The following is a 25,494-nucleotide window of genomic DNA, read 5'->3' on the forward strand; positions in this document are numbered from 1 at the left end:
TTGTTTTTCTTATCCTAGGGCGCTCCCTGAATCAGCCCGAACAGAGGACTCCGTGTACATAGATATGCCTGAGGAGGGAGAGGAAAGCGCGGTGCCTGAGGGGAACACAGAGTGACCCCGTCCTGCCTCAGGCCACCTGCAAATCTTATTTTCTCACCTTTCAGCACTGCGTATAAAATACATTTTTTACTGAAACATAATATTCATAATCAATTCTAGCCATGTGGTAAGAAATTAAAATGTAAATAGTTAAATATTTATATATAAATAACATTGGTGATGGGGTGGGGGATTGCAGCCCCATGGTCCCCAGGCTGGTGACAGGTGGCAAATGTGGAGTCCCGCTAGCCCCTAGAGACCATGGTCCCCAGGCTAGTGACTCGTGGCGAATGTGGAGTCTGGCTAGCCCCTAGAGCATGCATGTCTGCTTCTGTAGAGGATGGCTTCTACCTCCTCTCCACCTCCCAGATTTCACATGAGTACATTTTATTGGTAGCACCCTGCTGGCAAGGGAGTGTTGAAGTGTGGTTCCTGGACTTCTGGCACCTTCATAGACAGGGGTGGGAATCGGTGCCTACACTCTGCAGCACATCGCCATATCCAGGTGTGGCAAGGAGGTGTAGGCTTATGGGTGTCCAAGAAGAGGGGTCTCTGTGCAGTGATATGGTAGAGACCTAGCTAAGTCAGAGTCCCAGGAAGGTGTCATTATAGCTGGGCAACAGGTGAGATGCATGTTGCTGATGGCATGCAGTCATCCCCAGAGGTGACTGGAGAAATGTGTAGGAGGATTGATCTTTAGTTTGTTTTGGAATGTTCTCACTAGAATAAAATCTAGGTGGTCTGCAGGCCATAGACTATTAGAGAAAATGTAGCCCCCATTCAAATGGGCTGCCAGAGACAAGGTGTCCAGAGGGAAATACAATTTCTGAAAATATAGTCTATGGACTTCTATCCTCAGACATCACTGAGATGCTTATTTAAGTGGCTGATCCACAAAACCTCTCTTCCTACCCATCTGCTGCCCCTCCTGAGCCAACCTCTGAGACAAAGGAACATAATTTAACAAGGCATTTTATTTTATGCTCACTAAACTACTGAGGTATGATGCCGAGGGCAAGGAGGAAGCAGAGGTTCTCTGGCAGGAGATGAGGGTGGAGGAGGCAGGACAGGGTGGTGCAAGGAAGACTGGATTCTCACCTCGGAGTCCGAACACAGGTAACACTGCCACTGCCACTGCCACCTCCCACACTGGAGTCAGGGCCTCTCACTCCTGGGGGGCAACAGGCTCTACCGGCTCTGGATCCTGAAATTCCAGAGGGAGTGAGATGCTGTTGGTCCCCGTGGGGACCTCCAGAGGAAAGGGCTTATTCAGGGCTAAACACCGAAAAAGATTAGTAAATTTTCTCTAGAGGCCTTTGAAATTGGAATGATTCTCATCACCTGCAGTATCCTAAGAGGAAGGCCGTCTAAAGGCACAAACCTAGTCAGGGATCCACATGGACTTAAGGGCAATTTTGAGGCAGTGAGATCCATCATCAGAGCCCCCACTGCTCTACAAAGCCTCTTGGCCCCTCTCATCAGGGCAAAAGCAAGATCAGCTCCAGATACTTTACCTTAATTGCTGCCTTTCCCAGGAGACTTTGCACTTTAAAGGAGAACCACTTAAGGAGAGCTGTGATTAACCCTGAAGAATGCTACCATTGCCACTGAATTCCAGGCACCCTATGGGTGAAGAGTGTATTTTAGGACAGTGACTTGCTGTAAATTGTTTACCTCATGCCCCCAAAGGGACTATTCAATGTCAAGCTATCTGAGGCCTGGGTGGATAAAAGTGGGTGGGGAAACTAGTGTTGTTGCAAGGTGTCCTGGTTATGATATATGTTGAAGATTTCAGAGCTTGTTATGAAAAGTTACGGCCCATGGCTCTCCAGGCTGGGTAAGGGATCACCTTGGTGGATTACAAGATGATATTATGCAGGAATTTTAAAAATGAATGGTCCCCAGGCTAGTGACTCGTGGTGAATGTGGAGTCCAGCTAGCCCCTAGAGCATGCATGTCTGCTTCTGTAGAGGATGACTTCTACCTCCTCTCCACCTTCCAGATTTCACATGAGTACATTTTATTGGTAGCACCCTGCTGGCAAGGGAGTCTGGAAGTGTGGTTCCTGGACTTCTGGCACCTTCATAGACAGGGGTGGGAATGGGTGCCAACACTCTGCAGCACACCTCCATATCCAGGTGTGGCAAGGAGGTGTAGGCTTATGGGTGTCCAAGAAGAGGGGTCTCTGTGCAGTGACATGGTAGAGACCTAGCTAAGTCAGAGTCCCAGGAAAAGCCAGCCAGCTGGGGGAGGTCAGCTGAGTGGGGGCAGAAGTGAGTGAGGGGACAAGGCTCCTGCTGCTCCCACAGCCAGCTTTGCCTTCCCCTCCCACTTGCAGGACATGCAGGCCTCCCCTCTTCCTTGGTTCTGACAGGTGGCCTGTGTGTGTGTTGGGGGTGGGTGGCTGGGACCCCTGCCCCTGGGAGAGGTTTATGCTGGAGGAGGGTTGGAGAAACAGGAGGTGAAGGATGGGGGCTCATTCGAGGGCGGCCTCTTGACAGCCGGAGGAGCTCCCCTGTGGTAGGTCACGCCTCCTGCAGAGGGGATGAGCTCCCTGTCACTGGAGGTGTGTAAGCAGGACCGTGGTGCTGCACAGTCTTTGTTTCATTCATTCATCAATTTGTCTATGCATTTGTTCATTTAGTCAGGACCACTATCCTGGGTGAGCAACACTGGGCGGACAATTTCATCAGACGGGTGATTCCCAAATTGTGGGATGTGTGGAATGAGAGCCCCACTTCTCCCTCCTTGGCCAGAAGTGTCCACCACCTCCCACTGACCCCATGTCACAGAGCTCTCCCCTCCCCCTCTCTCTCACAAATCACAGCAAAGGAAAAAAGCTGTTCTCAGAAAAACATATCCCTAACCACGCAGAAAGCCAATTCTCACTAAAACCTCAGCTGATTTTAGTGAGAAGAGTGTTTGGATAGATAGATGTCACTTTGAGGTGCCAAGGAGCTGGAGAGCTGAGCCTGTGCTGTAAGTAGCCAAATTTTGATTTCAGGTTTTTTTAAAAAACACTTTTTGTTGAATTATAACAAATACAGCAAAGAGCACAAAAATTGTTAAGCATGCAGATGGAAAAATGTTCACTAGGTAAATGCACCTGCATAGCCAGCACCCAGGTCAAGAGACAAAACATCACCAGTTCCCAGAATCCCCCTCATGCCCCTGCCAGTTCCCACTGCCCCCACTCCCAAAGGTAACCCCTTTCCTATAAATGCGGTCGTGCATTACACCCCTTCTATGTCTGGCTGCTTCTACTTGACACGCAGTTCCGTGTAACTGTACTTCATTTATTCCCAGTGCCCTGTAGTGTTCAATCCCATTGCGTGGATATACCTCAATGTGTTTCTGTTCTACTTGCCATAGACGTTTGGATATTTCCCATTTTGGGGCTCCAAGAATAGCCCCACCATAGGCATTCTAGCAAATGGCACAGGCACTCATGTTGAACGTGTACCTAGAAGGGAAGTTTCTAGGCCATGGGGAAGCCTATGTTCTCCTTTACAGATACTGCTAAACACCTTCCCAAAGTGGTTATAATAACCTGTGCCCCTAACAGCAGACGAGGAGAGTCCACTGCTCCACACCCTCAACAACGCTCAGGGTCGTCTCCTCAACCCCGTTCTGGCAGTAGCTTTAATTTACATTTCCTTAATAATCAACCAAACTGAGCACCTTTTCATGTTTATGAGCCATTTGGAAAAAGAGAATGTAAAATATCTCAGTAATACTTTTATATGGATTATTTCTTGAAACGATAATCTTTTGGATATATTGGGTTAAATACATTAGTAAAAATAATTCCACTTGTTCCTTCCTATGTTTTAATATGTAGCTGCTAGAGGATTTTAAATGACATTTGTGGCTCATGTTATATTCCTATTGGAGCCCAAGTGCAGGAGCAGGTGCCTGGCCAGGAGATGACCCAGCTTTGATGTCCAGCTCAGTATCATCGTAGGTCAACTGTTCCTTCCTTCTGGACCTCAATTTCCCCATCTATGAAATCGGCACCCCCACCCCGACACCACCTTGCAGCTCTCTACAAATAAGCAGGAAGCCCTTACAGTGGGCACAGGGATAAGGAGTGGGGGTGCTGGGGCACCAGGCACTCACTCTGGCTGTACTGGCTGTACTGGTAGCCAGCTGCGGGATCCCCGCTGTAGCTGATGGTGCTGTGGGTAGGTCGGCAGTAGGACTGGGAAGTGGGCAGGCTGTCCCCTGGCTTGATGGAGTCTGCCTCCTGGCTGCAACTGGCTGAGATGGAGGTGGCCGAGTCCAGCTACCATGCAGCGGGGAGATGGAGAAGTCGGCCTGTGGCTCTGGGGACACCGCACTGGGGTTGCTCAAGATGCTCATCCCCTGCAGGGGACAGACTGTCACTGCTCAGCTCAGAGGACGGACCTGAAGACACCAGCACTGGCTGTGGACAGGGCTTTGCTTGAGTTGCCCCCTTGAGGTCTCTACAGTACCAAGATCCTCAGTCTACCTGGTTTGCTTGCCCTTGTGCATGAGATGGTTACGGGTCTTTAGTGTTTCTCCTGCTCAAGTCCTGACCCGGGGAGCCTCCTTCTGCTGAGAGTTCCAGGGGCAGGGCAGGGCTTTACTCATCTCTCTATCCCCAGGGAGGGCCTGTCTACGAGGGGCACCATGGGCCTCTCTGCTGAATGAATGCATGCATGCATGCATGAATGAATGAATAATGAAAGAACTGACTATCCAGTGATGCCTCTCCCATCAGTCAGGGAGCTCTCCTATGTCAAGGAACTGTGACACCCCCATCAGACTGGGATGCCCCCATCTTCCAGCAGAAAGGTTCGAACAAGACTCTGATCTGTCTGGTTTCACCCCCTTTCCTCTGCCAGGCTGGCTCTGCTCTCACCTTCCCTGGACTTTGAGTCCTCTACACCTACAACACCAAAGTACATGGCCAGTGCTTCCAAATAGCCTCCCAGGCACCCTTCTCTCATTCTACCAGCTCCCTGCAGTCTGACCATCTCCCGCTTCCCTGCTTGGCTTGGTTCAGCAAATAGGAACTCACCATGAGCACAGACAACTCAGACTGACCGGGTGAGGCTTGTCTCTGGAAACTCAGCTTAAAGAACCTGGGTTTGGGACACTGGGTGTCGAACTTACTCATTTGACAAACATGCATTGATGGTGACTCTGGCCTCAGGCCTCAGGCTGAGGGTCCTGGGACTTCAGAGGAGAAAGAGCCATGGTCCCTGCTCTTGGTGGGAGAAGAAGAGGGGAGAGGGTCTGGGCCTGGTGGGGGAGGCAACTAGTGAAGACATCATGATGTGGAGCTGCTAGAGGCAGCTCAGGGGGCTGTGGGGGTCCAGAGGAGGCCACCCAGTCAGCCGGTGATCCGGGAAAGCTTCTGGGGGAGGCAGCACCTGCTGTCTTGCTCTCCAGGACAGAGTGGGGAAAGGCAGTGCTGGCAGCAGGAGTCCCTGGAGAATGAGAGGTCCTTGCGGGCCAGACCTGCCGGGCCCAAGACCCTGGTGACCTCCTGGTGATGCCACTCCCTGGAGGAAGGAGGCCCTGAGTGAGAAGAGGTGGGGTCAGCGTTGCTGAGAATCCACCCAGCACTGAGCTGAGGAAGTGCGTGGCTGTCCCTGCCAGGTGCAGAGTTGTGCTCTCTGACTTCCCCTGGGGAGACCGCAGGCTGCGGGCACCTTGCGATGAACTTCTTACCGACTAGACACCTGCAGATTTTCACCTTCCCGCTTTGGACTTGTCCCTGCCCTAGGCACTGAGGTATGGCCTCAGTCAAGAGCATGGATGTGGATTCCTTGGGCCAGAAACAGACACCGAGCTCCTCCACTTACTAGCTGTGTGACCTCGGAGGGTGTCCCTTAACTTCTGTGGCTGCCCCCAGTGCTGGGGAAAGTGATGTGATGGTGCCTGACTCAGAAGGTGGCTGGGCAGGTGAGATGAGCTCATGGAATGCTCTTTGCACCGAGCCTGGCATGCAGGTAAGTGCCCGAGAAATAGCAGCCCCAGCTCCTGCAGTCCTCAGCTGCCCCCTCCTTCCCTGCCCCTTCTCTGAGTAGTTAACTCACGTGACTCCCCCAATCCAAAGCCCTGCAGAGATGTGCAGGGCAGAGCTGGGATGCTCACTTCTCAGATGCAAACACTGAGGCCTGCAAAGGGCCATGGCCTCCCCAGGCCTCACGGCAGGTCTGCGAAGGAGCAGTCCAGGGCCCCGTCCCCCCGACCTGGGCTCACCTGTGAAATGTCAAGATTGACTCCCAAGGATGTGATTTCGGCATCTGACCCCTTTAGAGGTTCCCACTTCAGGGACCCTTAGTCGTTGTTTCGTGGGCAGCTGGTGGGGGTGAGTGTGGTGGGGCCCACACCCTGGGGGGCCTGGCTCCTCTGCGATGCTGTGGGCAGAGCTCCCCTCTGTGCTCCCAGCACCTTCCCCTGGGGATAAAGCACTGAACAATACCAGTTCCATGGCCTTCTGGAGCTGTCAGTCTAATGAAGAAAGCTGAAAACAAAAAGGTGAATGAATAAACAGTATAATTTCTGATGCTGATAAATGATACTTGTGGTGGAAAAATAAGAGGGTATGTTGGGGGGGTCAGGCAGGACCTCCCAAAAGAGGCGAGATCCAGCAAGACCAAAATGAACAGCCATGAAAAGATGTGGCAGACGAGCTTCCCAGGCCAGAAAATCAGCAAGTGCAAAGGCCCTGAGGTGCCTGGACTGAGGAGGCTGAGTCGGGAGACACGCCCAGCATATTCAAGAAACAGCAAGAAGGTCAATGTTGAGAGTGAAAACCCCGGGAGCTGCAAGGCCTTGTGCCGTCCTTTAGAGATGGGGCCTGTGTGGTGCCCAGGGGCTCAGGAGGCCTTGGATCCTGGGCCATTCACAGACAGCTCAGAAACAGCTCGGGCCCAGGGAGCTTTTCCTGTAATGGGATTTGCCCTGGAACATCAAATCAAATCCACACCTGGGGTAGGTGTGACTGGGGGACTGTGGCACTGGCTCACTGTTTCCCAGAGTCCCTGCAGGCCTGCAGATCAAAGGGCTTCTCTTTCATCCAACCCCCTGTCTCCAGGCAGGGCAGCTCCTGAGCAAATGGGACAGGACCCAGAGAGCTGGGAGGGGGACACTTGCTGAGAGGAGACCATGGGCCCTGACTGGTACTCAGGTCACTTCACTGACTCCTCATTCTGCAGAGGGGGAAACTGACACATAGGGAAGTGAGAAGGCTCCCCTGAGGTCACTGGGGAGCAGAGCTGGGGTTTGTACACAGGTCTCTCAGACCTCAGCTGTGTTCTTTACCCACAACAGGCTATGTTGAAAAGCATGGGTGGAGAGGCCCTGGCAACCCCACTGTGGGGAGCCCTACAGGCCTGAGTGGCCCTTGCTGGGCCTCTGGCTGGCCATGAACCTCCAGGATTCCCTATTTTCCTGCAGAAGCAGGAAGCCTTTGCCCATGGGGAGGGACTGGCTGAGGTCTGGGGCCTGCAAACTTCTGAACTTGAGGAAGTCCCAGTCTGATGCAGTAATCCACCCCCCTCAAGAATGCTAAGGCCTCTCCCTGGGTGGGTTTTACTTCTTTCCCTGGTGACCTTGCTTTCACTAATATATTACTTCTTGGTAGGTTACTGTTACTAACTCAAAATCAATATCGACCTCCGCATCTGTAAGGTTTTATCTGAAGGCAAATCTCAGGGCTGTCCATCAGGCTGACTGACAGCCATCCCTTCCTCTCTTTTCTACTCAACCCCCTCACCTGCCATGGCCCCCACTCAGGCCCCAGCTCCTTCCTCTCCCTCTGTTCCAAAGCAGTCTCAGCCTCGACCAGACTGAATCAATAAGGGGCCAGCCTCACCCTCCCTTCAGCCCACTGGGGAGAGGCTTGCTGGTTTTGGGGGGTGGGGTCCCCCTTCCATAACCTTTGCTCACTTCCCCCTCCCCTGGAATGTGCAGGTGTGCTCCCCTACTTTAAAAGAAGGGGATGGGGAAGAGGTAATTAATTCCCTCCATTCCTGAGCTGGCCCCAAGGGCCTGGGACCTAAGAAGGCTGAGCTGCGAGATCTGCACCCTCTGTGATAACCGAATGTGGCTTTGGGAGCCCAGCTGCAATTAGAAGGGGCAATTGCCATCATCGGGGCTTTGTGGCAGTGTGGAATATATTATAAAGCATATGTACTTCGCAGGGCCTGGTTTTCCAGAGTCTTGCAGTTTCAAATATTGACCTTGCAAGGACAGGAAATTTTCCCCAGGCTATCGAGTCTCTTTTGCAAAATAAGAATTGTGGCACAGCAAGGTTGCTGGCTGAAAGACAGATGAGTTACTGATTGATATCTAAGTTGCTGGAAAACTGCTAGAGGGAGAAGGAATGTTTGCTAAGATCAAGCTTGTGTTGATAGGACTGCTTAATTGTCTACTGGAATGTCATCTGGCTTGTTTCACTGAAAGTTACTAGCCTATATTGTTAAACTATAACCCCACCTATGTTCTCTTCCTGTAACTTCCTGGTCTGGAAAATAAATACAGGAAGAGGACTGTGATTCGGGGTTAATTTCCCAAGGAAGGGATCCCTCTTGCTTGAGCGTTCCCAGGGAAGTTGGTTCTTCTCACTGCTCAGAAGAGATGGGCTTTGAGTAATCATTTGTGTCTCCATCACCCAGGAGAAGTGGGATGACAAATCCGTGGGGGGTGAAGCAACACAATGCAACATGGCAGGATGTGGGGTGGGTGAGTGGGGGCCCCAGCAGGGTGCAGAGGGGAGAGGGCAGTGCAGGGGCCAGAGACTGGAGGTCAGGCTGGGGAGCCTGGAGGCCAGAATATGCTCTGCCACTAACTGTGATCCTTGACAATTTCTTTCACCTCCTGTGCCTCTGTTTTCTCATCTGCATAGTGGGAATGCTAATAATTATAGCTACCTATAGGGTTATTGCAAGGATTGAATAAGTAAATGCACATAGAATGCTTAAGACACTGCCTGGCATGTCATTTTTCCCAGTAAATGCCAGCTCTCTCTTCCTTCCCTCCTCATCCCCTCCCTGCACCTCCTCTGCCTGGATTAGAGGGAAGGAGTGGTGGAGGAGGGGGCTCAGGGACCCTGCCTGAGACCGCATGGATTACTTGAGGGCAGAGTCTCCTTTTCCCCATGGGGGTGGCACCGGGGGTGCTTTCTGAATGAAGAACTGCTCCACCACCTTGCAATAGTTCTGCCCCCATGCAGAAGTTGGGGCCTGCATGCTGCCAAGGGAGCCAGGTGTGTGTCACTTTGACAAGTCACCCCCACAACCCCACCCCCATCTGAATGTGCTCATCTGTAGACAGAAGGGGACATCAAAGGACCTGGGGTCCTGACAGCAAATCTGTGAAGTCTGCCAGCATAAACCTAGTGAGGCCTAGAATCCACACACCTTCACAACACACACATGCACAGAGGAGCCCACACCACATTCCACAGGACACACATCTAAGTCGAGGACAGCGTTGTGATGCCAAACCTCTTGTCCTGATCACCAAGTATCTATCTTTTCATCAAAACCCCAGTTAACTGTCCTGGTGACCCTTTACATTTGCACACCTGCTTTTCTTAAACTCATCAAACACACTCACACACACACACTGACATGTAAACACACCTAAATACACTCATGAAACCTGGGAGGAAATTCGCAGATTCCTGCATTTTCGTAGATGGGGAAACTGAGGCTCAAAGAGGGGGAGTGGCTTACAGGAGCCTCACGGCAAACTAATAATGGTGTAGCCCACCTGGGGCTTCCCACCACTCCCTCCTGTCCTTGGTCTCAGGTGTGGCTTCAGAAGGTCCCTCTGATTTGGCACACAGTGCATTTTATCTCCAAGCCTCAGAGGCAACTCCTGCCTTGGTTCGCCATCTTGCTAATTCATCCCTTGACTTCCACTAAAGGTGGATAAAGGGATATTTGGGAAGCAGCCTGTTCCCATTGCCTGGGTGCAGCCTGCTGGGAATGGAATGAAATGTTTGTTTGAATGGAATGAAACATGTCTCTGTGGACAAGAATTGTCCCCAGGCTGGGGGATGATCTGGGGCAGCCCAGCTCACAACCTGCCCTGGTTGCACAAGGGTCTGGGATCTGGAGTCCATTTCCATATCCAGGCAGACCCCATCAGGGCAGGCTGAGGGCTGGGGAAGAGGAACAGGGCTGCTCCACTGGATTTGTCTGCTCGTTCACAGGTGCTCCAGTTTAGATGTCCATTGAAATCACTTGGGGGTCTGGGGGGTCAGGATTTTTTAAAGCTCCCCAGGTAATTCCAAACAGCAGCCAAGTTTGAGAACCACAGCTCTCAAATGATCATTATAATTGCTACACACACATAATATGATTACATATGTATAGTCATATAGGCAAAGACATGGGATGCCCACAAAATACATACAGACACACAGACGCTCATGCAGGAATGCACACAGTTCTACAGACAGGCCAACACAAGCACACAGAAAATGATACGTACATGAAAAACTGCATAAACACACACAAACCATCCTGCATGCACACACGAAACTGGGCCACAAACCATCCACATAACTCCCAGAGGCAAAGAGACCCACACATATTCATGCACATGGAAGCCTCCCACACCACAAGTGCCAGCTCACTAATGCAAACCTACGTGCCTACATTCCCCCTCTTCCAGCCCACAATGGACACCATGACACACACTTGTGTGCGTGCACACACACACACACACACACACAGACACACACACCTGTCCCAGTCCCGCTGCCTGTCCCCAGCTCCACACTGGGAAATCACCCACCCAGGCAGCTGGCCACCCCCACTCCCCCCTCTCTCCCTCTCAATTCTCACCAGAGGATCTGGGCCCCCTCGCCTCTCCCTCCCCTGTCACCTTTGGACAGCGTAATAGGGGTAATGGGCTGCGGGCACGGACTTAGAGCTCCCAAACGAGATTTCATCAGAAAAAAACCGTTTGCATGATTCCAGTCCTTTTCATTATATTTAGGCTTCTTTTAATGCCTAACATATGGTCCATCCTGGAGAATATACCTTATGTACTTGGGAAGAATGTGTACATTGCTGTTGTTGAGTGGAGTGTTCTACAGATGTCTGTTAGATCTAGTCCGTTGTTGTGATGTTCAAGTAGTCTATCAATTATTGAAAGTGACGTTGTTTTAGTTTCCTGAGCCTTTCATAACAAATTACCACAAATTTGGTGGTTTAAAATATTGACAATTTATTCTCTTACAGTTCTGGAGGATAGAAGTCCAAAATTAAGGTGTCGGCAGGTCTGCAATCCCTCTAAAGATTCATGGTGGAAAGTGGCAGGCAGCCAGTGGGTATAGGCAGACCACATGGCAAGAGGAAGCCAGAGATAGAGAGGAGGTGCCAGGGTCTTTTAAACAACCAGTTCTCACGGGAACTAATAGAGCGAGAACTCACTACCCCCACCCCCAGAGAGAGCATTAATCCATTCGTGAGGGATCCACCCCCATGACTCAATCAGTTTCCAGCACTGCCACATCAGAGATCAAATTTCCACATGAGTTTTGCGGGGGACAACACATCCAAACTCCGTCATTCCACCCCTGGCCCCCCAAAACACATGTCGCTCTCACATACAAAATACAGTCATTCTATCCCAACAGTCCCAAAAGTCTTAGCTTGCTCCAGCACCAACTTAAAAGTCCAAAGTCCAAAGTCTCCTCTGAGAACAAAGGCAAAACTCCTTCCAGCTGTGAACCTGTAAAAATTAAAACCAAATTTATCTACTGCCAAGATACAATGGTGGAACAGACACTGGGTACACATTCCCATTCCAAAAGGGAGAAATAGGCCAAAAGAAAGGAGAAACAAGCCCCAAACAAGTCAGAAACCCAGCAGGACAGACATTATGTGTTTTTTTTTTTTTTTAAAGATGACTGGTGAGGGGATCTTAACCCTTAGCTTGGTGTTGTCAGCACCACGCTCAGCCAGTGAGCCAACCACCCATCCCTATATAGGATCCGAACCCGTGGCCTTGGTGTTATCAGCACCACACTCTCCCCAAGTGAGCCATGGGCTGGCCTGACATTATGTCTTAAACCTCAAAAATAATCTTCTTTGACTCCAAGTCCTGCATCCTGGGCACAATTGGGCATCTGGGCCCCCAAACCTTGGGCAGCCACACTTCCCAGCTCTCCCAGGCACAGCCCAGTGGGCTGTGCTGGTGCCTGTGGATTTTCCAGGCCTGCGTTGCATGTTACCAGTGGCCCTGCAGTTCCGGGGTCCTGGCGGCAGCCCTGCTGCCTTGGCTCTTCTAGACATTTCCCTGGTGGTGGCTCTCTGTGGGGGCTCCGACCCCACTTTTCTGCTCCTCATTGCTCTAGTAAATGGCCTCTGCTGTGGCTCCGCCCCTGCAGCAGGTCTCTGCCTGGGCCCCCCAGGTATTTCCATACACCCTCTGGAATCTGGGTGGAGGCTGCCACGCCTCCACTGCTCTCACATCCTGTTGGCTCGCAGATTTAACACCACGTGAACTCCACCAAGATTTCAGGCTTCTACTCTCCAGAGCTGCTGCACCAACCACACTTGGGGCCTCCCATGCAGGTCTGCCCCAGCCAGAGCAGCTGGGATGCTGGGAGCTAGATCCTGAGGGCAGCTGCGCCCCAGGTCTGTCCTTCAGGACAACTCAGTCCTTCTAGGCCTCAGGACCTGTGCTGGGTGGGACACCCTCGCAGACTTCTGAAATGCCTGCAGGGCTTTCCTCTCATTGTCTTGGTTCTTAGCATCTGCCTCATCACCAAACTAATATTTTTAATGTGTAGTTGAATGAATTCTACCATCCATCCTAGTTTCAAAATAAGATGGCTTGGACACACGCACATAACCCTCATACCTTGGGAAAATAAAGAGGACGAAAAACACCAGCATGTGGACTGTGACTCTTTGCTGATTAGGCTCAGTGATGATTTTCATTTTGTTATGATCAATGGACCATTTTGTGTGAATAGGAAGAAGTACCTGTGTGTGTTAATGAAAGGAAGCGAGCCGAGAAGCCAGGTACTGTTCAAGCTTTATTGAAGAAAGAATTCTGCCAGGCTGTACTCACAATGGAGGACAGCCTGGGGCTGCCCTGAAAATGGCAGACAGCAGCCACAATGGGTTTGCGAGGGTTTATATTAGCTTTGGGGCACGAAATGTATAGGGGGAGGGACCGTTAGGTTGATGTAACTGGGTGCAGAACTGCGCCGATGCAGAAGCAGGAAAGTTGTTCCCAAGTCAGGAGGCTTCTCGTAAAGGGAAAGTGGGGGAGGGGGACTTGGTGCTGGAGTGAAAGATGAGTCCGGCGGCTATTTCGTGCTGGTGCTTATTGTGTGCACAGTGGCGCCGGCCACATCCAAAATCCATCAGTGTAAGATGACAGGCTGGCTTTTCCTCTAAAATGTGTTTTTCCTGAGTCCATGCTGAGGACAAAGCCACCTTCCAGCCTGGACAGGGCAGTATGTCCCTTCTCCACTCAGGCTTGCAGGCTCCTGGAGGCCACATGGAACCCCATAGCTCCCCAAACAGGGACATTTGGCTCAAGGAGGAGCCGTCCCTAGCCCCAGGCCATGCAGCATGAGAGCGCCCAGCCTGCCCCACAGCAAGCCAGAGCAGCCTCAGGCCCCCGCCCCCTCATCCCCAGTGGTCAACAGCCATGGCTGGTCAGCCTGCCACCCCGCCTCAGGTGTCCAGGGAGCATTCCTTTTGCTCCAGACTTTCAAATCTGTACATGTCCTCACCAGGGAGGTGCCGGGCCCATCCCTCCCTCCCCACTGAACCACTTCATGATGCCATGTGTTTTGGGTAGACTCCCTGGGGGAAGACCCTGTGTTGGATTTGAGGCTCTGCCCTCCATTCCTGGGGGACCCAGGTGAGCCCCTGCCCATCTTTGGTCTGAGAAGAGGCGGCTTTGACCCGGGGGATGTGGGACTGGCTAAGGAAGCTCCGTGCAGTCCAGCCCTCCAGGTCCAGCCCACACGCCGGTCTGGAAGTATCTTTGTGGACCCTCATGTGTGCTCCCCCTTCCCTCAGTGATCTGACCGCTTCTGCCACCTCCTCTTTTTCTACCTGGCCCAGCCCCGGCATTGCTCACCTGCACCAGCATGGTCACCTTTGCCCTGGTCCCTGGCTCCCACCATGGCCTCCCAGTGTCCTCCCCACCTCAGCCACTAGAGGGCGCCTGTGAGACCTGAGTCAGGTCCCATCCCTCCTCTGCCCACAGGGCTCCATGGCTCCCACCTCCCTTGGGGTAAAAGCCTATTCCTCTTGCAGCCCACCAGGCCCTGTGTGACCTGCCCCATCCCCTCCCTGCCCTACCCTCCTGCCTCTCTCCCCCTCCTCACTCTGCTCTAGCCACATGGGCCTCCTTGCTGTTTCCCCATGTCAGGCTTGGTCCTGCCCCAGGGCCTTTGCACAAGCTGTGTCCTCTGCCTGGAGATTTCACCCTGGCTGGCTCACCATCCAGGTTTCTACTCTAGTGTCACCACCAGGCTCCCACCTCCTTTGGGGTGAGCCACCTCACAGCTCCCTTCCTTGGCTACCCCAGGGCCCCCCATCCTGCTATCTAAATTGCACCCCAGCACTGTTGCAGGGAACCCTGAGCATTTTCTAACTGTTAAAACTTTCCTTTTTTTTTTTTCCACTCAAGAAAACCATTTTTAGAAATTTAATGCTTGACTGTCTTAATAGGAAACTCTGGCTCCTGCCACTTAGCTTGCCTGCTTCCTGCACCTGCCTGTATCCATGTGCTACTAGGAGACAACAAGTGTCTCACACCACCCTGAGGTCTGTCTGCAAATTAGGCTCCAGAACTGACCAATGGACTGTGTCCCATTATCAGCCAATACAAATTAGCAGGACTGCATCCATCATTTACATAAGAGGACCTAAATGGGAACTTGGGTGGGAAGTTAGGGCAGGAATTTTGGCTATGAAATACTGCCTCTTTCCTTTGTTCTGGGAGACACTGGTCTACGAGTCTTCACTCCCCAGTGCTCTCCTTGCTTGCAAGCAAATAGGTGCTGTAACGCTGAACAAAGAGCTGTAACACCAAATAAAGAGCTGCAAAACTGCAACACTGACGCCAGTCTTGGATTCCTCTGTGTGTTCTCTCCCACAACATAAGAACCTCGTAGTCTAGGGCCCAGCAAACTTATCTGTAAATGGCCAAGGAGCAAATATTTTTGACTCTGCTGTTGTAGCACACAAGCAGCCATACAGAATATGTAGTGAATGGTTGTGTCTGTATTCCAATAAAACATTTTATTTTCAATAAAACCCAATTTTGTGGGCACTAATATTTGAATTTCATACAATTCCCATGTGTCACAAAATATTTCCTTTTGATTTTTCTCAACCACTTAAAAATGTAAAAACTATGCTTAGCTCACAGGCTGTACAAACAAAGGCAACAGACCAAATTCAGCCACGGGCTGTAGTTTGCTAACTCCTGGTCTAAACAGGTTTAAAAAAAAAAGAATGAAATACTGTGGCTTGTCACTAAAACTTAAAATATGGTACTACAGAGCAAATCACATAAGTGCTCATGGCAGATGGTGGAAACCAGAGAAGAACCAGGGCTGTCAGAGTAGGCTTTGGGGAAGAGAGGAGACTTAAGCCAAGTGCTGAGACATGGTCGGGAACAGCTGGGCTAAGAGGAGGGTGGGAAATCTTCCCAGGCAGGGACAATAATAGCAGCAGTAATAGAAACAATAACAACCATCTGCTGAGCGTATGCCACATAGCACGCTCAGCTCTTTTTTTTTTTTTTTGAAGATGACAGGTAAGGGGATCTTAACCCCTGACTTGTTGTCAGCACCACGCTCTCCCAAGTGAGCTAACCGGCCATCCCTATATAGGATCCGAACCCGTGGCTTTGGTGTTATCAGCACCACACTCTCCCGAGTGAGTCACGGGCCAGCCCTGTTAGTTGCTTTTTAGTGCTGGTCCTTGTAGACCGCAGGAGACAGGATGGGGAGGGCTACAGATATCACTTGGCTGCAAAGGACTCAGAGCAGCCTCTGCTGGTGAATACTCCTAAGGTCCAGCACATTCTGGGATCCCAGATGACGGGGGCAGCCCAGAGCTGGGACCCCAACACAGGCCTGAATATGCCCACCTGCAACCTCAGGAACCACATAAATGGCCCCAGGTCTGGCTTTGGACTTGGTGGCCACCAAGATGCCCCACCCTGACTTTGACCAATTTGGGGTCTCAACACAGCACTGAGCCCACTCAGAGACTTTTCCTGGCTCCCACACCCTTGAGCTAGCCACCCAAGTGCCTTCTGTATGATATGGCCCCATCCACCACTCTAGCCTTTAGCCAAACTGCGTCCTGTGCCTGGAATTCTCTTCCCCTCCTCGGATGCCTTGTTTATCCTTCAAGAGTTGGGTCCCATGAACTCTCATCCAGGAAGCCCTCCCTGCCCTTGTCCACCACTAGGATGTCCAGCCCTGTCATGCCCTCCAGCCAAGCCCTGACCTGTAAGATGGGGATGTCTGCATCCAGCCCTGTCTCCCCGCTTCTCTCAGAGCCCAGCATCGACCAGCACCAGGCAGCATGGCCTATGTGGCTGGGAGGGTGGCTTGAGTCACTCTCAGGGGAACTCAGGTGGTTTTTCCTCTGCGTCCTTTTCCCCTTCTGGAAAACTTCCTTCACTCATGTGTGGCTTGTCTGTGGCCTGAGGGTGGGTGGGGGACCCCCTCCCTCCTACTCCCCCATTCCCCTCCAGGAATTCTCACAATAGACAGACTCCACCAGGGACAGACAGACAAAACTGAGCCAGAAAAGGATGGTAAGTGGCCACACACACAAGATGGGGAGCCAAGGCTGTGCCCACCACACTGGCTGGAGCCCAATTGGAAACCAGCTTGGTGTACACCTAACTCTGAGAGTCAGGCAATGTGCTTCCACCCTGTGAGCCTCAGTTTCTCCATCTGTAAGATAAGTACCAACCACCCTGTGCTTCCCAGCCTTGCGAACATCCACAGAGATGGTGGGGAGCACTGTGCAGCCCCCCATGGAAGAAAAGTCTCAGAGAATCAGTTTCCTCTCTAAGTAGAATGTTCCCACACAAACACACTTCCCAGCACTTCTGCAGATGATGCTATGGTCTACCACTGTCTTGGTCTTTTTCTCCGAGAGAAGACATCCTTCTTCTCAAATAGTTAATTTTTTATTAATATTTAACATCTTACTTTCCTTTCATCTGTTTCCAGTGAATTGAAACTGTTCCAATTATTACTTAAGTCTGAGTCAGTGTTAGTGTGAAAATGAATGATGCTTTAAAGATTGTATTGGTTGCAGAAATGGTAGGGGAAGCTGTCAGGAAGACAGAAGTGCCTCTGAAAAGAGTTTGAATAAGGAAGTCACAAATACAAATGAAAACAGATCTAGTTCTGTTTTCCGCTTAAGAGCACAAGATGGGGCTGGCCCTGTGGCTCACTTGGGAGAGTGCAGCACTGGTAGCACCAAGGCCATGGGTTCGGATCCTATATAGGGATGGCTGGTGTGCTCACTGGCTGAGTGTGGTGTGGACGACACCAAGTCAAGGGTTACGTTCTCCTTACCAGTCAAAAAAAAAGAGCACAGGATGGCTCAAGCACACAGGATCTGTGAGAAGAACACTAGAGTGAATCCAATTAAGTTGATTCTGCTCCCACTTCTGCCACCAAGTGTTTTACCTTGAGTATGTCACTTCATTTCTTTGGACCTGAAAAACAAAGAGGCTAGAGTAGATGCTCAAGTTTTTTAAAAGTTCTTTCTAAAATTTCCATCTACAAAGTATACATGTTTTGTATGGTATATACAAAATATAGAAAAATTCCAAATAAAATTGTTCAATAACTTGCAAAAATAATTCAAAATGCCTTGATGCTAAAGTCTACATTGGAAGCTTGTGATGGAAGGTTTTCTCCAAGTTATGTTTTACCCTAAACCCTCTACAGTGCTGAATGGTAGAACTTTCTACAAAGATGAATAGGTTTTGTATCTGCACTGTTCCAACATGAAAGCCACTAGCCATACATGGCTCTTGCACACTTGAATGGTGTCTAGAAGGACATAGAGACTGGAATTTTATTTATTTTGTTTTAAAAAATTTAAATTTAAATTTAAAAAGCCACAGGCAGCTACCATGTTGGATATCACAACTCTGAAAGCTCAGCTTACCTCAATGATAAAAAGATGAACCATTTATAATTTATTTTCTCACTGCACTAGAAATAAAATGATTCCAGAGGGTTTTTGCAAATCTCAGCCATGATGCAAATACTTGTTTTTATAACCTTCTCATCAAGGCTCAGAGAAGGTCTGAAGTTCAGGAGCCTGAGCGGCTTTGTTTAATAACTAGGCGTTGCCCCTGAGGTTTTGGACCTGGAGTAACATCACATGGTTCTGAGGGACCCACTACTGGAGATGCTGCTGGGAGCATAGAGAACAGGGCAGTCCCCTTGGCTGATGTCCCTGTTGCAGGATGCAGGGAGAACATCACCTTTGTCCACCTATAGGACCTTGGGAGACTAACTTTGTGGATTGCCAGATGCCTTTTTTGGGTCAGTGGCTGTAGATGTGAACTCTGAAGACTGCTTGATAGGATTCAAATTCTGGCTCAGCCACTTGCTAGCTGTGTGAACTTGGAAAGTCACTTAACCTCTCTGGTCAAGGGTATCATCCTGTTCTCTGTGTTCCTCAGTTTCCTCATCTACAATGCCATGGGGAGATGAGGAAGTGAAGACCCATGTTATAGGTTTGTGTAAGGAATAAGTACATTTGTTGGGACTCATTAGAATTCCTGGAATATAGTAAGTGCTTAATTAACTGTTGTTATTATTTCTTCTTACAGAGTAGAAATAGCAGGACTGTGATTAGGGGGAGATGGGTAAGTCTGAATTCTGCAAGTGCAGGGTCAGAACCGATTTTTACCTAAAATTTTGATATTTTGTTCATTGTGGATTTTTTAAATTATTAAAATATAATTTATTTACAATAAACACTTATAAGAGTACATTTTGGTGATTTTTTTTTCTTCATGATTTTTTTTCATTCATTTGGATCTTTTAAAATATTGCACTAAAATATTATTTATTTCAATGACTGAGTGTTTTGGCAACCCTTACATTTTACACCTAAGGTGAGTACCTTGCTGCTGGACATAAGATATAGGGCTTACTTTCAAGTCCCACATATCAGGGTCTTGCAATGATGGGAGGCCCTTGTGTGTGTGTGAACTGAGACTGACATCTTAAAGAGATTTTTGTGTGTGTGTCATATGAACAAAAGTATAGTTTCGACACCAAGGGAGTAGAGAGTACTGAAAATTTCCTTCCTGTTCATTTTGTGATAAAGGAAATGTACTTTTAAAGGGGCAAATACTTTGGAAGAAGACTCATGACCAGAAATCATACCAGGACACTGCTTGGCTCTCAGTCACCATAAAAGCTAGTTCGTGTGATGACTCACCAGCTGTGTGACCTCAGACAAGTTCCCTAACCTCTCTGTGCCTTGATTCTCCACCTGTCAAACAGGACCAATAATATTCCTGACCCAGAGAATGAAATGCGATAATGCAGGGAAGGTGCTGGATCAGCACTGGGCACATTGCTCCAAATACTATTATTTGTACTATCTGTTTACTGAACAGTTGCAACATGGCACTTTCAGGCACCACCCTAAGGGCTTTACAAATTTAACCTGCTTAATACCATGTTTGTCATTGTTCTGTTTAGAAACCAGGGCTGGGGTGATCAGGTCAGCAAGGATGGGTGACCGTTGTGGGCTTCAGCCTCCCAGGCTCACAGCACTGTGCAATGGTATGACCCACATGGGTCAGGGGGCCACCTATCAGACAGGTCTAGGGACAGCCTTATTTCAAGGGAGTAGTGATGGTGGCTGGACTAATCTGGGGCAGCTTCCAAGTCACTATGCCTGTGTCTGCAGGTGGGAACATGGGGTCACAGGGCACCCAGGAGGGCCGGACAGGGCCACCCCAGGATCACCAGCCAGCTGCTCACTGGGAGTCTTTCCAACATCACTGTGCCTCATCCCTCCCCCCAATTAATCCTCATCTCTTCCTCCACCCATCCCCTCCCCCACCCAATTAGAGAGTACACAGGACCAGCGGGTTTTAAAGACAGTGCCAAGGAGCCCCCGTATCTCAGGGGAATATCTCAGGGGCCCAGACTTCCCTCTTTCTTCAGCCAAAGCAGATCCCCTTTCATGAAGCTCATAGAATTTTCTTGCAAGCTTTTGGGTAAAGGAAGGGCTCTAGTGCCCACAAGAAAGGGTGGATTCTGCTGTCCTTAATCTACTTACCTTCACCTCCAGCTCCCTCTAGACTCCCACCCCTCTTTCCACTCCAGGAGACAGAGCAGGACATCCACCCCCACCCACACACACTCCACAGCAGCTACCTGAGGGCTCGTGGCTCAGAGAACTCCTCATAACTGTGCATGGAATCACTGTAGGATTCCCGGAACCCAGGGGTGGTGGACGGACGGAATACTGATGGACTGAGGCGTTGGGCTGCGATGTGGTGGAATAGGGGGGCGGGATGCTACTGCTTGTCTCACTGCGGTAGTTGCTGTCACGATTATACACTGCACAGTCGGGGTCATCATCTGGAAGACAGGACATGAGGGGAGAGGGTGAGGAGGGGAGAGACAGCACACAATGGGGGCCAGTCCAGTCTCCCAGACTTAAGGAATCTTCACTGCTGCTAACCTGAGAAGAGGAATTTTTATCAATGGATGAAGGATTGTGGGTCATATTAATAGAGGTATAGGCCTTAGAACAAGGGAGGTGAAAACCCTGCTTTACCTCATGTGGGTCCAAATGGACCTAGACCCCAGGGCCTAGGGAAAGTACTACAATGTGAGGAAGACAGGGACAAATTGGAGGACATCCTTCAGCTCAAAGGTGAGGATGGACTTTGCTAAAGTCCAACACTCTGAAAATGAGATGAGATTTTTCTGTCAGGCAGTTTCCCATAATACGAGTCACACAAACACTCAGGGGGAAGTTGGAAGGAGATCAGGAGGACAAGGCAGAGTAAATGCCCTTTAACCCTCAGATATTTCCTGACACCCGAGGGTGGGGACCCCTGACCTGAACTTACGTGTGCAAGAACAAAGAAGCTGTGACATGTTGTCTCCCTCAAAAAGGATCAGATTCTTAAGTTGGCAAGACCACCACATACCCAGAACCTATCGCTAAAATGCAATGGGGTGGAGTTGCCAAGCTTCAAGTGTTTAATAAGTAATGAAGGATATTTTGGTTTGGTTTGGTTTCCTTAGTAAGAAGAAAACAGTTTATTTTCTAAATCCTAAAAATAAATTCTCATTCTAAAAGCAATATGTCTGGGTAGTGGGATAACTGTACATTTTCTTTGGTATTCCTTTCTGTACCTTCTGAAAAAAATTATTTCAATATGCACATGATACTTTTATAATTTAAAAGAAGGATAAAGTTATCTTTATTTTGAAAGTAATGCAAGACACAGTCAATGCAGGAAGCTGAAAAGTACAGACAGGGGTAGTAAAAAGGGAAGGAAACCCCAGACTCCACAATCTCAGAACAGGGAGTGGGACATTTGGACTTTTGCTGCATTTAAAAGTGGGGGCTGTGACTGTCTTTGAGGGGTGGCATCAAAGGATGTTAGATTGTTATGGTACGAGAGAGACTCCATTTATTTAGAAAAGAATCGATGGATTGAAAACAAAAGCCTGCCAGAAAACATTAACACCCTGACTGCATGGCCGTTGGGACCTACGGCTGTGGTGTTAATTTACCAATGATTCTATGCACCAAGGAGTGGTTTGTACCTTTTACATCTTTTATGTACTTTAGCTCATTTGCCAATACATAAATGGGGAAGAAAATAAGCAAGAAAGAGGGGAGGACGCCCTTTATGTAGCGATCTGGAAAGCTCTCTCGTTGGTCCTGACAGCTGACAGGGCTGACCTCGCTGGTCTGTGCCTCAGGTCAGGCTGAGGCTGTGAGCACCTTGAGAAGTCATATGACCAGTTAATACTTGTGTCATCATAGCCTCTGGGAGGGACATAGCACAATTCCCCCGGTAAACTCAACCCCCAGCCTTCTGGTGTTACCGGTGGGAAGACAGAGCACAGAGAGTCCTTTGTCTGCCTCACAGGACCTAGGCCAACTTCATGGAGGAACCAAGGTATGGATTTACTCGCATGCCCATTTTACAGATGGGAAAACTGAGGACCAGTGAGGGGAATGGCCACATCAGGATCTCAGGTAGCACAAGGGTTGAGACCAAGGACCCCACATCTTTCCACCACAGGCCCCACCCGGGCTGGTCCTGAGCTGCTGGACAAGAACTTGTACATGACCTGCCCATCCAAGCGCAGTTCTGCAATGACCTCAGACCACATGCCTGAGACCTGTGTTCCCTCATTTAACCCCTGCTCAGGCCAGCTCCAGAACAGCGGGGACTGTGCTTGTTCACTGCGGTCTTCCCAAGCCTCTACACAGCACCTGGCACACAGGAGGTACTTGGTGTTTAATGAATAAATAGATGAATGAATCAGTGTGAACCCCCCAACAGCCCTACCAGGTGGGTGCTCCTATTTTACAGATTAGAAGCCTGAGATACAAAGTAGCCTTGGGTGAGTTCATTCATTCATGTACACATTCATTCATTCATTCATTCATTCATGCATCCAGCACCCGGGTGCTGCTCCCTGTTGTGGGCAGGCACCTGGAATACAGAGGTTTAGTAAACCCCAGACACCATCTGCCCTCGATGCTCACAGCCTAACAGGTGGGACCGCATCTCACCACAGCCTGTGGAGGCAGGGAGGCTGCAAAGCTAGAGCCACCTCCAGCACGGGGTCTTGCACCAGCTCCAGAGCTAGAGTCACCTCCAGCACGGGGTCCTGCACCAGCTCCAGAGCTAGAGTCAGCTCCAGCACGGCGTCCTGCCCCAGCTCCAGAGCTAGAGCCAGCTCCAGCATGGGGTCCTGCCCCAGCTCCAGAGCTAGAGCCACCTCCAGCACGGGGTCCTGCACCAGCTCCAGAGCTAGAGTCAGCTCCAGCACGGCGTCCTGCCCCAGCTCCAGAGCTAGAGCCAGCTCCAGCATGGGGTCCTGCCCCAGCTCCAGAGCTAGAGCCACCTCCAGCACGGGGTCCTGCACCAGCTCCAGAGCTAGAGTCAGCTCCAGCACGGCGTCCTGCCCCAGCTCCAGAGCTAGAGCCAGCTCCAGCATGGGGTCCTGCCCCAGCTCCAGAGCTAGAGCCACCTCCAGCACGGGGTCCTGCACCAGCTCCAGAGCTAGAGTCAGCTCCAGCACGGCGTCCTGCCCCAGCTCCAGAGCTAGAGCCAGCTCCAGCATGGGGTCCTGCCCCAGCTCCAGAGCTAGGTCCACCTCCAGCTTGGACACTCGGGCCAGCTCCAGAAGTAGGCCAGCTCTGTCACCAGTCCTTGCCCCCCTTCAGCTCCAGCACCAGCTCAGGCACCAGCCCCTGTACCACCTCCACAGACAGAGCATGGCAGCCCCCGCGTCAGTCCCAGTGCTCGAGCCAGTTCTGTATTGCCTGCAGCACCAGCTCCTGAGCCACAGCCAGTGACAGTGCCAGCAACAGAGCTTCACTGCCCCACCCTGTGATAGCAACGTTTTCCTTAATTTTGTCTTTCAATTTTATATTCTTCATGGTTTATTATCTTTTGTGCTTTAAAATTTATGTAAAATAAAATCTAACCATTTAATCATTTCCAATTGTGTAATTCACTTCTGTTAACTGCATCGTCAGGCTGTGCCGCCATCGGCTGTGCCTCCCAGCTCCGGCACACTCCCAAGAGCCAGATCCATCTGCATATGCGGTGACAGAACCAAAGCCAGCTACAGAGCCAGAGGTGCTGCCATGTTGGAAGCAGTGCCAACCATCTGCAGCTGTGCCCCTGGACACAATCAATTGGACACAAGCCAGCTGCACAATCAATTCCACAAGCAACCCTGGGGCCAGCACCAGCACAGGTCACCTTCCCCCCCAGGGAGCTACAGTGGGCTCTGGCCCAGCTCCCTGCTGGAGCCGGCTCCACCAGTGAAGCTGGAGCCACTCTAGTACCAGACATGGCAGCTGCTGTGCAGCTGGAGACAGCTCTGCATTGGGGCAGAGGGAGTCCAGCCCAACCTGGGGTCCATCACCAGCTGCGGATCCAGAGCCAGCTCTGGCAGGTCCCTCCGTGCCAGTTCCTGAGCCACACCCATCACCATCCCCACAGCTGCCCTTCCCCTCACCCATGACGGCACCTTTATTTATATTTTATATAAAAGGGAGGGGGTGACCTGACCTTTCTCTGCCCAGACTAGGTGTCCACTGTCACCTCAGATCCCCCTGAGCCCAGCCATGCACCCAGCTGGCCCCTGCAGGTGCAACTGGTGACCAGTACACTGGGTTGGGGGATATATTTCATGGCTCTGGTGTCCGCAGTTCTTCGTGCCCACCCGCCAGTGCTCTGCACCCCTCTGGCATGAGGGTGAATCTGGGGCACCAAGCAGTGGGGACGGGAGACAGGAGGACAGGCCACGTGTGGGGCCGTGGTGCGGGGTGCCAGTGTGGTGAAGTGGGTGACTGACATGCTCCATCTCTGTCCAGCACAGACCCGTGGGTGCCAGGCCCTGTGTGCCCACAGGAAGAGTCCGAGTGTGCCCCGGAGCACCGTCCGTCATGTCCACGCAGGGTGGGGCCAGCGACATTTACACCCAGGTCCACAGCCAACCCCTGAGAGCAACGGGGACTTGCCGGCATCACACGTGAGCATATTCCAGAGGAGTCCCCACCTCCTAGGCCAGCTCAACCCTCCCATGGGGTTTGCTTTGGGAATGGGAGCCCTGATAATCCTGGGGACCCCTGCACATTGCTTCCCATGTGGGACCCTTTCCTGTCCAATTCATACTCTTGTGCAGGCACAAAGGCACATTCACACAGCCCAGGAGGGGGTCAGAGGAGGACGGGACACTGGGCAGGTGATGAGGGAAAGAAGGAAGAGGTTGGAGGAGTTCTGCCTGAGGCCCACAGCACAGGAGCGGAGACATGCCAGGCTGATGGCCAGGGGGTCCCCAAGACTCCCAGCGTCTGCCTCAGCTGGAGCCATCCCCAGGGCAGCCTCGAGGAAACAGAATGGGATTACACAGCCCCTTGGTACCGGGAGGTGGAGATTGCTGCCCCCACACAGGCAGAGAGGAGGCGCTTGGGCCCCATCTAAATATCACAAGAAGCCACTGCAAGGTTTGGGCCAGAGGGGACGATTTCTGAGTTTGGGTTCATTTCAACTTCCCATGCTGCAGACTAGGAAATGAGGCCACAAGGGGAAGTGACTCCCCGGATAAGACTGTGGAACCCGGTGGTTCCTTGTGCCACC

The 25,494-nt window shown here is 50.9% G+C and overlaps 1 protein-coding gene across 1 annotated transcript; it reads right to left on the bottom strand.

Annotated features, from left to right (window-relative positions):
• Positions 1-409: 409 nt before the first annotated feature.
• Positions 410-23,464, bottom strand: LOC103600681. Its single transcript, XM_008584988.1, has 5 exons — positions 22,911-23,464; positions 22,399-22,607; positions 20,568-20,725; positions 4,219-4,384; positions 410-546 (listed from the first exon to the last, which is right to left on the bottom strand). The coding sequence occupies exons 1-5, from the start codon at positions 23,462-23,464 to the stop codon at positions 410-412; spliced, it is 1,224 nt and encodes a 407-aa protein (XP_008583210.1).
• Between the last annotated feature and the right edge of the window lie 2,030 nt (positions 23,465-25,494).

The sequence above is a fragment of the Galeopterus variegatus genome, unplaced genomic scaffold, assembly GCF_000696425.1.
Source record: "Galeopterus variegatus unplaced genomic scaffold, G_variegatus-3.0.2 Scaffold3417, whole genome shotgun sequence".
Taxonomy (NCBI): Eukaryota; Metazoa; Chordata; class Mammalia; order Dermoptera; family Cynocephalidae; genus Galeopterus; species Galeopterus variegatus.